Raw genomic sequence first — 13,984 nt, forward strand, 5'->3', positions numbered from 1 at the left:
GGGACCGGCGCGTGCGCAGCAGGGGTGACGCTGCTGGTCGGACCAGAGTGAAAGAGAGAGGGCCGGAGGTAAGGCAGCACGCGTGTTTGCTTGTTTTTTGCGGTTCGATGCGTGCGTGGGGATTGGCAAGAGGCGAAATCGAGCGCGCGGTGATGTGATTTTGTGACTTTTTCGCTTCTATTTTTCTATTTCCATGGCGCCCGGCTGGTTATGACGCACTTGGGTTCCTTTTAATGGCTGTAAAATCGTTCGCGGTCTTGGGTTTTTCCCTTGGTCTACTGGCTGTGTTACGCTTCGGCGAGGTCGGGTCAGGTTTTCTCGAGTGTGTGAGCGGACTGGGCTGGCAGCGGCGCTTTAGGCTCGCTTGTGACAGTGTTGGGGACAATAAAAAATATGTTTGCCTGTCGACTCGACTCGCGGGAAAGCGGTTAGATCGAGGGTGGTCCCAACGCTGAAGTGGCCAACACAAAAAGCAAAGGCGGCGGTACATTGTGCGCAACGACATTTTTTGTTTTTTTTTTCTTGTTGGCACGGAGCAAAATGAGAAGGAAAAAACACACAAAAAACAACAACAACAACACAGAAACGACAAGAAAGTCGGCAAAGCAGGCCTTTCGGCGCTCGCGATTGATTCTCTCCTTGAACGATCGGGTGGCTCTGAAAAGAGCCGTTTTGGGTGGTGGCGGCGGTGGAGCTCGCTGAGGATGAAGCCCCTCGCGGCGGCGCTTGCTGCGGGCGTGCTTACTTGGAGCTGGTGTACTTGGTGACGGCCTTGGTGCCTTCGGACACTGCGTGCTTGGCCAATTCGCCGGGCAGGAGCAGACGGACCGAGGTCTGGATCTCGCGGCTGCTAATGGTCGACCGCTTGTTGTAGAGCGACAGGCGCGAGGCCTCGCCGACGATGCGCTCGAACACGTCGTTGACGAACGAGTTCATGATGCCCATCGCCCGGCTCAAGATGCCGGTGTCGTGGTGCACCTGCTTCAACACCATGCAAATGCTGAAGGTCTCGCGTCTGCGCTTTCTCCGCTTCTTGGTCTTGTCGAGAAAAAAACAGAAAGAAACGAAGCGTCTGTCTCCACACCGTATAAAGTAGGAGGCAGAGCATGGAATCAAGTGGCATCTGAAAAATGCACCACTCTTTTCAAGAGAAACCGAAGTTCTTTTTAAGTTTCCAGCAAAGAAAACAAGATCGTTAATCTACAAATTAATTCCGAAAGTTAAATTCCCTCTTGAGGCTATCGAAGGAATTGTCGAAAGGCAAAATGGGCTGACAGATATTACATGCACCTCTGGAGAAAAAGCATCTATTCTTGTAGAGAGGCTATCCTCACTTACGGAAGTCGAATATGCAAAATTGCATGACCCTCTAATAACAGATGGCAACCATTCAAACCTATTGGCCTATTTCGTTCAAAATCTGGCGAGGTTCCACGGCGAAGTTTTTAAATATTACAAGCTACGTGACCCACAATTCAGAAAGTTCAACGGCAGAAGAATTTTTGAAATGAGGACCGAGGATCTAAAGAAAAACCCGATCCCAACCAGAATAAGAGTGGATGGTTTCACATTCAGGGTAAATTACCCACAACAACCGGAATACTGCTTTCTCTGCCGTGGCTTTGGCCACCGGGAAAGGTTGTGTCCCAAAAATATGCTTAAAGAAGAAGATTTCCCTTCCCTACAGATCAGTCCGAAGGATCCCAAGAAAATAAAGCAGGGAAGGAGCCGCCAGGCAACAGTGGTTGACCAAGAAAGAAACCGCAAGGCAGTCCACGAGGCACTTGACAACCTACGAGGGGCTACTGTAGCGGCTCAGTCTAACTCCGGAGAACAAGTCCCCCCACCGGAAAGGGTCCCTGAAGACTCTTTGGAGGCAGATAACATGGAGAGCCCAGCTCTATCAACGTACGCACATGAGGAGATAATCCAAAATTAATCAGAATTCGAGGAGGATAACTTGGAGGAGAATGATAAAAGGGGAACTGGACCCCACCTCGAACATGGAGTCATCAAATGAAGAAGGGGAGGAGAATAAGGAAGAGGAGGACTTTCAAGAGGCTTCACCAAGGTGAGCCGTAAGCGGAAGGGGCGTTCCACGCCCTCACCGAATAAGGCTAACAAAAAATGTCCAAATGCCCATGTGGGCGTTTTGTAGGTGAACCTAAACCGGGCAAACAGAAAGTCTGCGAAAATTGCAACAATATTACTTTCGGTTGTACATGTGGCTCCAGTATTGCGGTGCAACCAGGAAGGGCGTCTGTTTGCCTTACGTGTAACAGAACGCACCGTCCTTTCTCGCATAACTCTAGCGACCCTGGTGGCATACAAAATCAGCGCCTGTAATCTCATTTTTTTATTTTGCTGTGTACCTTTGTTTCACTGTTTACTTAATTTATTATGGCTGACTATCTCAAAATAATAACTCTCAACTGCCAGGGACTGGCTGATGCTGCCAAACGAATGGCAGTTTTCGACGGTCTTCGACAGTTGGATGCCCATATCATCCTCCTCCAAGAAACTCGTTCGAGAATCGAGGTGGAGGAGATATGGGCTCAAGAGTGGGGACCTTCCAGAGCTATTTTCGCAGATAATCCTACCCTTCTCCCCAGATACCTCGAAAGAAAAAAACACTTAGAATCATTGATCCGAAATGATGCAAGAAAACAAAATATCAGAAATTATCTCCTAAACTTTGAGCAGGGAGAAAGGGGGACCAGGGACTTACGCCGCGGAAAAAGATATTAATGCGGCAATTAGAAAATCATTTTTTGAAAATTTATATCCATTCGTCACCTCCAATCACCCAATCATACTCGCAGGCGACTTTAATGGGGTTGAACAACCCGGTTTAGACCGTTTCCCCCCCCCCCCCCCCCCCTCTAAACGTAACAATACGGCAATGGTTCCTTTGAGGCAACTCTGCCATGACTTTCAACTTTCCGACACTTTTCGTTCCTTGTACGGAAACAAGCAAATTTTTACGCGGCGACAAGGAAATTCACAATCTCGTTTAGACCGCTTTTATGCAAATAATATGATACAACCAATTCGCGAAAAAACCCAAAATTTTTCTCTTTCGGACCACGATGCGGTGATCCTCACTGTCCAAATTGGGCCTTTGCCCCAGCGAGGATCGCCGCCTTGGAAAAATAATGTCGCCGCGTACGATGAGCACTTCCAGGAAGAGCTCTCGGACAGATGGCCTCGGTGGTTAACACTGGAGGAACATTTGTTCGAGAACGCTCCCTCCTGGTGGATGCTCATCAAACAGAAAATTAAATCATTAAACATACAAAATTCGAAACGCTTAGCTAAATTACAAAAACAGGAACAAAAAGACCTGGAACGAAAAGTGACGGAATTGTGGGAAGGCATGGCAGAGAATCCTTCCCTACTCCCCCAATATCATACCTTTAAAAAACAATTGGCCACCCTTCTTCGCAATAGGGCGAAGAAGAAAATTACTAGGGACCGACTTTTACGTTTTGAGCAAGGAGATAGGGGAACCAAAGAATTTTTTCAAAGCTTCGCTCAGAATCGCCAAAGGACTTTGATCGAAAGCCTTGTTGACGATTCTGGGCAAGCAAACTTCGACATCCCTTTTATTTTGGACAAAACCGCTAAATTTTATGAACATCTTTTTTCGGCCAGTACTGTCAATGAGCCCATCCAAGAACGATTCTTAAACAATATACACCCCAAATTGAGCGAGAGCGCATGTTTGGCACTAACCGATATAATTAGCAAAGAAGAAATTGAACGCGCTCTCGCTACGTTTAAACCTGGGAAATCTCCCGGACCCGATGGTCTCTCCTTTGAATTTTATAAACTGAATTGGGGAACCATCGGGACAAAATTTACTGAAATTATTAATTGCATCCATAACGGTCAAATTCCCTCCAATTTTAACGATGGGCTCATTACACTTATCCACAAAAAAAGCGACAAGGACCAATTAGGTAACTACAGACCTATCTCCTTGCTCAATTCTGTCCTAAAAATATATTCTAAAATTATTTCCCTTCGCCTCAAGGCCATTTTACCGGATGTTGTTCAACCCCATCAATTTGCAACACCTGGCAAAAAAATATCGGAAGCCACAACCCACTTACGGGACCCCTTGTATGAGGCCCAAAGGAGAGAGCTTAATTACTACTTTATTTCGCTAGACTTTGAAAAAGCATTCGACTCCATTGCCCACACTTGGCTCTGAAAGGTCCTGTCTAAACTGGACTTTCCTCAACAATACATTAACAATATTAAAAACTTGTACGGGGAGGGCAGCTCGAAGATTCTCGTTAATGGCTTTTCCACCAGAAGCGTTCCCATTCGAAACGGTGTTCGTCAGGGCGACCCCCTTAGCCTGTACTTGTTCGTACTGGCTATTGAACCCCTCGCCCAAGCGTTCCAGGATGACCCCAGTGTTGAGGGAATCCGCCTACCTGGAAGGCATGTGATTAAGTGCCCCAGCTATGCGGATGACGTCACACTGACCCTCACCCATTCTTATTCTGTTAATAAAGCTTTCCACATTCTTGACCTTTTTTATTTGGCGTCGGGCCTAAAAATTAATCCTGAAAAAACAAAAGGCATTAAGCCAAGCAACCTAAATACCTCTACCCAACTTTCCGATATCAATTGGTCTGAATCAAAATTGGATATTTTAGGAATTTCGATCGGCCCTCAAAAAACAATTCAAAACTTGTGGGAAGCAAACACCCAAAAATAAAACAAGAAATCTCGCTCTTAAAGCGTTACCCCTGCACCTGGAACGCCAAGTCACTCTTATCAAAAGCCAAATTATTACCTCACCTAACCTATTCCACACGTACTTTATCCCCTCCCTGGCGACATCGCGGAGAAGGTGAACGCCATGGTGGAAAAGTACGTGTGCGGGAGTCGGAGAGTTGCCCTCCCGATTGAAACACTAAGCAAACCATTTGACAGAGGTGGGTACAATATGGCAAACATCCCTCTATACTGTGACCTGCTTTATCTTTCTAACATTTATCAATATTGTAAACATAGAGAAAATAATTTAATAACCACGCCCGGTCTTGCCTTGACGGAATACAACATCGGGCATCAGCTCACCCGTCAATTTGGCTTTCGTTTAATAAACAGCACTCCCCATGCTGATGTACCATCACCCTTCTATACCCATTCTCTAAAATTAATTGATAAATACAAATTAAAACTAGAAACCCTCCTCAATGGCAAGATTCGTAACCTTTATCGTTCCCTCAATTGCTCCCCTAGTGGCACCCTCCACCCGTCCCAGAGTGACCACTGGAGGAGCATTCACCACCCTATACTCTCCAATAACTTACGAACTTTAAATTACCGAATAACATGGAATTGCCTTCCCCTTTCTACAAAGTTTTCCAATTTCCTTCTCGACAACGACACATTGTGCCCATTCTGTCAAAGTCACGCCGAAACAACATGGCATATTTTTATTGAATGTTCCCAAATTCTACCGGTTTGGCACGAGGTGCACCAACTCATCACTCGTGCCACTGGGTGCACCTCGCTAAACATTTCAATTGCTCTCATCATCAATATGGACCTTTTGATTTACATGATTTTCATAACAAAACAAAGTATTTGGCAACATCGAAATAAAATAAAATATGATAACATTAAACCATCATCCAATAGTATTTATTCCTCCGTTAAAAAATCAATTGTATGTCGACTTTTCTTTGAAACAAACCGGCGTGACACCACATTTTTACCAGTACTCCAGGGGCTGAGGGAAGCCCTAAGGTAGTCAGCCATTTACTTGTGTTGTTATTATTTAATTTGTTTTGTTTTTCCGCTTGCGTTTTTTTTTTTTTTTCTCGATTTCCGATTATTATTATTATTTCACACTTACCCATGTCTATAATTTATATTCACTATTAAAACCGGGTAAAAAAAAGCAAATGCGTATAGATATATACCAAACTCTATACTAAATGAAGGTATATAATACGCATTCAAATATATTTGAATGTAACTGTCAACGGTCATTGGACAACATTGCCCATGTTGCTTATTATGTTTATGTTCCTGTCGTTTTTCTCAGTCCTTCACACCCGGTTTTCTGTTTGTTTGAAAATAATATCATCGTGCTTCATCGGTCTCATCCGATATATAAATATATTTATACAGCGACCATTGTATTGGCACTTAAACTAATGACATCCTGTTCACTATCTAATATTTGTACATAATATCATTGTTAACTACGCTCATCTCTTTATTTCTGTATTTGCGCTATTTAATAATATTAATAAATAATAATAATACAATTAGGCTTTATATCTCTCTTTTTTCTCCGCCATAATTATTTGTTTTGTTAACTATTGCCATTTATTGCGTACTTTCTATTGCAGTGTTTCTATTATTATAATATTTTGTATCTATTTAACTCCGTTGTGTTACATCAATTTGTGTTCGTAATATAAAAATTTGTTGTGTTATACCAAATTGTGTGTTTGTAACGTATTCCAATGTGCTTTCGCAATGTATTATGTTGTTTTTCGCATATATGATTTTTTCGGTTGTGTAATTTTTTTTACCTATGTCAATAAACAAAAATTGTGGAAAAGGATTGGGAAAGGGATGCGCGAAGAGGCACAGGAAGGTGCTGCGTGACAACATCCAGGACATTACCAAGCCTGCGATCAGGCGTGTTGCCCGCCGTGGCGGAGTCAAGCGAATTTCGGGTCTCATCTACGAGGAGACTCGCGGCGTGCTCAAGGTCTTCCTCGAGAACGTGATCCGCGACGCTGTCACCTACACCGAGCACGCCAAGAGGAAGACGGTCACGGCCTTGGACGTGGTATACGCCCTGAAACGCCAGGGACGCACCCTGTACGGCTTCGGAGGCTAGGCTGCCAGTAGCTCGTTTCGCGGCCGCTTGGCCGGTGCGGCGAGATCAAAGCGCTGATTGGCCGAGCGGTAGTTTGGCAAACCAATGGGCGCGAGTCTCCGAAGGTATAAAAGGCCTAACGAAAGCATTCGGTCCATCAGTCTGACAGCAGCAGCAGCCGACGCAGCAGCAACGAGACAAGACAGTATTAACTCTGAGGACCACGCTTGTTTTTCGTGGGTGTCCTCCAGCTGTATCCCGCCTTGTTGCGGCCTGTGGATATAACAAAAAGACAAGACAGTGTTAGTTCTGCGGATCACGCTTGTTCTCGTGGGTGTCCTCCAGCTGTATTCCGCTTTGTTGCGGCTTGTGGATATCTTGTGGATTTACCTATCAGTTTATACTGGAATACTTCCTCCTACTCAGTGGATTCTTAACTGTACAATACGTTTGAGGAACTCGCTACTACACCCGTGCTCCTCTCAGGAGGGATCCTGAGAGCTTATGGAGAAATCGACGTATGCAAATGCCGCCTCTGCAGGGGGCACTAACAAAACAACAACAGTAAACCAAGGTTCCACTAAACCCCTCATTCCTCCCGAGAAATGGCGAACCAACGTCGATGTTCGATTCGAACCCGGTATACCGAGGACCCAAATCTACGATCTTCTAAAAAGCCTAAATCTTGATGCCAAACGACACCTCGAGGCACTGGTGCAAACACCTGGCGGAAAGGTTACTTTCAAAGCCCGCACCGAATCTTGGGCCAAACACTTGGCAACAATCCTAAAAGAGTCGGGCAAGGCGTCATACGTCTCCCAACACGGAGACAACGAAGAACGCCTTGTCATGCTCTATGTCTTACCCCAATATAGCATGGAAATGACCAAGGCCATCGTCGAAAAGCACACCGACGTCTACAGATGCTGGCATGCCAGAGACGATCATGGCCTTCTTTCGGGCCAAAGAATTTTCATAGTACACAAAGAAAAGCTACACGCCAACCCAATGCCCAAACGCATGTCTTTTGACCGGCGAAGGATCGACGTCTCTTACCCCGATCAACCGGATTACTGCCCCCGATGCCGGGAAATCGGACACAACATTGAAACACACTTTCAACATACCCAAGCACCGCAGTTGGAAAACCCCACCCAAACACCGTCTTCCCCGACGAAAATCTCGAACCACATAAATGACGAACAACCACAGCTGAACAACGCCCCTGCAACGAGCACACCGAAACCCCAAAGACCCTCTTACCCACACCCGGATATGCCCCACCCAAACCCATCTCTCGGGAAAAAAACAGCTCCAAGTGAGATGCCACAAGCAGACGAAAACCAAGAAACAGGCGTATATAACTCGGATTCCATCCAAGTAGGAAGCACGGTGGAAATACAAGAAGAGGTCGCCGGAGATGGAGAACTCCCCCGGATAACGACACGGAATCCAGAAAGCGAAAATCCGGAGGCTCACCAACCCCTAAGCGAAGCGGTAGAGAGAGGACCCCCCGCGCCTCTGAATCCTCGACCGTAACACACAAATAAAGAGAACTCTCCCCCCAAGAAAAGATGCATGCTACCAGACAAAAAAAGTAAAAGATCACGTAGCAAAACGTGCACGCTCTTCTGAATCATCCGATAGCAGTAAGCGCTTTCGCCCTGTCCAGGGGTTTTCAACTTGCCCTTGTGGCTCAGACGCGATATTCTCGCCCAACAAACGCGATACCTTTTTTCAAGGCTGCGCCAGTTACTTTCGGCACTGCGACAATTGCCAAACCATCAGCAACCCTAAAGGGGGGGGGGTTATGTAACCTGCAACCAATGCGGTATAATAGTATAACCAATCACAGCGTCCCTTTTCCTTTTTAGTGTATTTTTCGCCACCTGCTGTTTTTTTGCACTCTTTTTTTAAAATACGTGTCTACGCTTAGGTTCCGCCAAGGGTAACAGCATATTCAATGCTGTTCCTACCCCATTTGTATGCTTTCTGCCAAACCCTAGTGGTTAAATTTGCTAACCGTGTTCTAAACACACCTCTCCATAACTTTAGCGTCAGTTCAGTTCCCACGCCCCTATTGGATAGTTGTTGACGAATCACAAGCCTTTACTTTAACACGTTAAATAACACAGCCGGTCAATTGTACGGCTGACTGTAGACCCTCCTTTTGGAACGACACTTTGTTTTGTTTCTCGAAAACGTTTCTTGTTTCCGGAAGTTCCGGCACTAACCCCGAAGGGTAATGGCACATCATCGCCCTGATGATCTCGTTTGTCTTTTGTTTTGCACGTTTGAAGCGCTCGTTTATTGGCGGATAATAAACAAACAGTACAACGAGACAGAGTAGAAAACGAGCTAGACAGCAGCATCAGTCATTCTTGACCAGGCGCGGTTATCGTGGACCCCCGCCCTGGTCTTTGGATTATCCTTGGATTATCCTTGGATTATTTTTTGACTATTTTTGGACTATTTTTGGACTATTTTGGACTGTTGTGATTGGACGTTACTGCAATCGGACAATATCTGTGATTGGCTGTTCACTGCTATCAGATACAAAAGCACCACAAGTCTTAGAATTGTTGCGACAAGGGGGCCTATAATTAGTTGTGGGTTCTAACTTTGTAAACAGTCCTTCTCAGGACTAAAATGCCTACTTATGCAGAATCGGCTGCGAATGGAGCCATCAACCAACCACCAGTTGAGAACGACCCGTTTGCAATCGACCGAAGTGGCGAGGTCCTGGCCTCCGACGCCAAGAAATCTACCAGGTCCTCCGAGACCTGAAGTTCGACTTTCGCCAGGATTTAGATGGGATTATACAGGCCCCAAAAGGTAAAGTTACTTTCTACTGCTCATCATCTTTCACCGCCAAGACCCTGGCACAAAACCTCTCCGATTCAAAACAGGCCGTTTACGCGTCAGCGTTCTTGGATGACGAAGTTAAGGTGACGATGTCATATGTGCCACCAGCAATCAAAATGTAAGGGGGGGCCACTTCCCCTTACAACACCTCCAGCACCACCAACAACATCGACCCCAAAGGGCGCCCGGCGCGACCTCCTCGAAAGAGTTGAGGCTCCGGCGCCCCGCGGGGTACAGGAAACAAGGAAAACACCAACAAAAAACGTAATCGATCTGGGAATAAGACACCGCAAAAAACACCATGTTGTTCGACCCGATATACCGACGATGTGTCCATGGCCTGCTTGTGTGGGACATGGCACATCAAGTGCAGATGTGGGAAGTGGGCTCAAAGGGAGGAATATGATAAGATCAGTAGATGCGAGAACGAACAGTGCCAGCGGCTGCTGTTGGCATGTGGGTGTGGCAAGTGTCACCAACTCAAACGGAATGAACAGTTAGACTGTGCATTTAATTTACGCGATTTTAACCATACCATTAATTAGTTACTTTTTGTGTTTATGTTTTCTTGTTGTTTATATTCTTCCAATGGCTACTTCGTATTCTCTAAATGTAAACGGCATAGGGTTAGCTTCCAAAAGGCAGGCCTTGTTCCGTTATCTAGCCTCTTTACACTATGACCTTTATCTCTTGCAAGAAACTCACTCTACACCCAATACCGAATCCCTGTGGAAGTCCGAATGGACTTCCGGCCCCATCCTCTTAAACTCGGCACCTTACAAGGGCTTTGCCCGCGGAGGTGTCGCAGTTCTTCTCAATTCTCCAAATCTCCACATTCTTAAATCTATTTCTGACTCTGATGGTCGCATTATTGCGGCCGACATCTCTACCCTTTCCAATACCTTCCACATCGTCATCATCTATGCACCATCTGGAAAACAACAACGTAACATTCAACAATATCTTCTTTGACGGACTCTACCCTTATCTTTCTTCTTCCTTTTCTTCTCTCCTCGTCGGCGATTTTAACTTCGTCGACGACCCTCTACTTGATAAATTCCCTCCCATCTCCAATCGACCAAAGAACCAGAATCTTCTTCGCCTCCTTGAAACTTTTCACCTTACAGACGCATTTCGAACCCTCCATCCAAATTCCCGCCAATACTCCAGAAGAACGCACGATTTCCAATCCCGCCTTGACCGTTTCTACATCTCCCCTTCCCTCCAACCTCGTCAGCACACGTTTACTCCCTGCCCTTTCTCGGACCACGATCTAGTTACCCTTACCCTCAACCTCGCCTCCTCTGCCCCACCCAAAACAACACCTCCACCATCCAAGACCCCACTTTCCAAAAAGAACTCCGACACCTCTACCCACTCTGGCATACCCTTCTTCCCCTACACGATAACCTTATGGACTTCTGGCTTACCTTGAAATACAAAATCAAAACCCTCCTCCAAAAACACTCCAGACGAATCTCCAAATCCCAGACCTCCGACATGAACTCCCTCCAACATCAACTCGACAACCTCAGACAAACCCTCACCCACCAGCCAACCCGCGAAAACCTGAAACAGTTCCAAACCCTTTAAACCAAACTCCGCGACCTTCACCTTCAACAATCAAGATCCCGGCTTATGAAATCCCTCTCCTCAGACCCGCACTTTAAAAACCTCATTGACAAAACCCTTTACTCCCAACTCCTTCCCCTTCGGCAACACCAACAAATCCAAGAACTAGGAGATGAACTCGGACTTCCCCTCTCTACTCCACAGGAACTTCTCTCACAAACTTTTAATTTCTTCAAAAATCTTTATAAGGACCTTCATCTTCCTCCTCCACTTCTTCCCTCTCCATTCCTTCAGCAACCACCGAAACCAATCCCGGACGAAGAAACCAACAAACTAATCAACTCCTTTACCCAGCAAGAAATTAAACAAACAATCTCCCTCTTCACCTCTGGCAAAACTCCAGGCCCCGACGGTCTCAGCATCGAATTCTACGCACTCTGCTGGGACCTGATCGGGGCAGATCTAATACAAGCTCTAAATTACTCCTACCAAAATTCCTACACCCCTCCAGAATTCAATCTCGGACACATAACCCTAATCCACAAAAAGAACGATCCCACCCTCCTCACCAACTACAGGCCAATCTCCCTCCTCAACACCGACCTAAAGATTCTAAATAAAGCCCTTAACCTTCGTATTAAACCCTTTCTCCACCTCATCATCTCCCCAATCAGTTTGCCCAACCCAACCACACCACCTCAGACACAACATCCCTCCTTAGAGACCTGCACCATGAAGCCTTGAATCGACACTCGGACTCCTTCTTCATCTCTCTGGACTTCCAAAAAGCATTCGACTCTATCTCTTTTCCTTGGATACATCTACAACTCACCCGTAAAAAATTTCCTCCCACTTTCACTAACTACTTACTTTCTTTACACGCAACCGCCTCTTCTCAAACCCTCATCAATGGGTTTGCCACAACGGGTTTCCCAATCAGGAGAGGCGTCAGGAAAGGGGATCCCCTTAGCTTGACACTCTTCCTGATTGCCTTAGACCCACTACTCGCTGCGATTCAGCAAGACGCAACAATCTACTCCTCCCCCGCCCCATGCCGACATACACCTAAAGCAATCGCTTTCGCGGACGACGTCACCCTGGTGGTGGCTCGCCGCGAATCCCTTACCCAATCCTTCAGAGTTATCAACCAATTTTCAAAGATCTCCGGACTCCACCTCAACCCCAACAAAACCGAAGCGATTGCCACCCTAAAAATCCCCGACGACCCCTCTCTCCCCAACATCATCTGGCAACATGAAGCAATCCACCCACTCAACATTCCTATCGGATCACCCTCCTCCATAACCTCGGCATGGAAGACCGCCATCTCCTCCCTAAAAAACAAAGCCTCGTCATTATACCACCCCTTTCTCACCTTTGATTCCAAAAGTATCCTTACCAAAACACTCCTCCCGAAATTATCATACTTAGCAAAATCACACTACCTTCCCCACTCGCAGCGAGAAAAAGTCGACGGCATTGTGGTAGCCTTCATTGTAGGACACCACAATCCCACCCTTCCCATTCGAACCCTGGCGGCGGACCGTGACCACGGCGGCTACGGCGCCGCCAACATCCCCCTATACGCGGATCTTTTTCTTCTCTCATCCATCAAAAAATACTACCTTCACAGAATCTTGGATACAGCATCAACTCCCCAACTCCAACTCATAGAATACAATATCGGACTTCAACTTTCTAAACTCTTCAACCTACGAACCCGGAACTTTCTCCCCATGCAGCATCCCCATCCCCTCATTACAAACATATTCTTACCATCCTCCATCAAACCCAACCAACCGAAACCGAGTTAACCTGCCCCAAAATCAAACCCCACTACCAAAGGATCTCCAACCCCGACGACCACCAACTTTCCCTCGTCCACTGGCCAAACATCCACCACCCTCTCCTTCCAAATTACATTAAAACATTTAACTACCGACTGGCTCATCACATTCTCCCCCTTAACTGCAAATTTTTCCTCCTCCACCTCCTCGACAACGACTCCCAATGTTACCTCTGCCACAACGCATACGAAAATGAACCCCACCTCTTCCACACCTGCCCTTCCATACAGCCCCTCTTGAACCAAGCGAAGAACATCTTTCAATCAACATCAGGACAGCCAACTTCTTACTTTCACTCCCCCACTAGACTCTAGTTTCCACAAACAGATCTCCCTCCCCCCTTTAACTTTCTAATTGTACTTCTAAACACCACCCTCAATCACATCATCTGGAAAACTAGAAACAAAATCAAGAATATGCAACCTACGAAGACAACTCAACTGGACCTCACCCACTCCCTGAAGAGATCTCTTAACTTTAAACTTTCTGTCCTGCGGAACAGGCCAGACTTACCTTTTCGGAGGTATTAACCCGCGCCGTTGAGGTATTTCAAACTATATGAGCAACATTATCCTGTCTTTCAGTACTGCTTCGTTTCGTTTTTGTCTTTCCAACGTTTTTTTTTTATTTACGCAAACCCAACCCCCATCTGCTTAGAGCACTTTCACTTGAGCCTCCTCTACTGTTTTATTTTCGAGTGTATGTTGTTTTGAATAAAAATACACACACAAAGGCAATGATGATACAAACCTCAGGCTGGTGCCACGACCCCCGGGTCTTATGATCAGGTACCACCTGGGCTCTGAGCCCTCGTGTTAAAAAAAGAAGATATCTTATC

General features: G+C 46.1%; 2 protein-coding genes across 2 annotated transcripts; one reads left to right on the top strand and one right to left on the bottom strand.

The window, feature by feature from the left end:
- Positions 1-740: 740 nt before the first annotated feature.
- LOC145234340 (histone H2B.2-like) lies at positions 741-5,885 on the bottom strand. Its single transcript, XM_080099078.1, has 2 exons — positions 5,809-5,885; positions 741-1,036 (listed from the first exon to the last, which is right to left on the bottom strand). Exons 1-2 carry the CDS (start codon positions 5,883-5,885, stop codon positions 742-744), a joined length of 372 nt encoding a protein of 123 aa, XP_079955204.1. The 3' UTR covers position 741.
- Positions 5,886-6,571: 686 nt separating this feature from the next.
- LOC145234341 (histone H4-like) lies at positions 6,572-6,883 on the top strand. Its single transcript, XM_080099079.1, has one exon. The coding sequence runs from the start codon at positions 6,572-6,574 to the stop codon at positions 6,881-6,883; it is 312 nt and encodes a 103-aa protein (XP_079955205.1).
- Positions 6,884-13,984: the final 7,101 nt, after the last annotated feature.

Source organism: Phallusia mammillata, chromosome 6, assembly GCF_965637545.1.
Source record: "Phallusia mammillata chromosome 6, kaPhaMamm4.hap1.1, whole genome shotgun sequence".
NCBI lineage: Eukaryota > Metazoa > Chordata > Ascidiacea > Phlebobranchia > Ascidiidae > Phallusia > Phallusia mammillata.

Excerpts from the sequence above, each read along its gene's own strand:
- LOC145234341 (XM_080099079.1), top strand. The coding sequence starts at position 6,572 with ATGTCAATAAACAAAAATTGTGGAAAAGGATTGGGAAAGGGATGCGCG.
- LOC145234340 (XM_080099078.1), bottom strand. The coding sequence starts at position 5,885 with ATGGGTAAGTGTGAAATAATAATAATAATCGGAAATCGAGAAAAAAAA. Across the intron at positions 1,037-5,808 it reads CAAGCGGAAAAACAAAACAA|CAAGAAGCGGAGAAAGCGCA; the intron begins ATTAAATAATAA and ends TCTCGACAAGAC.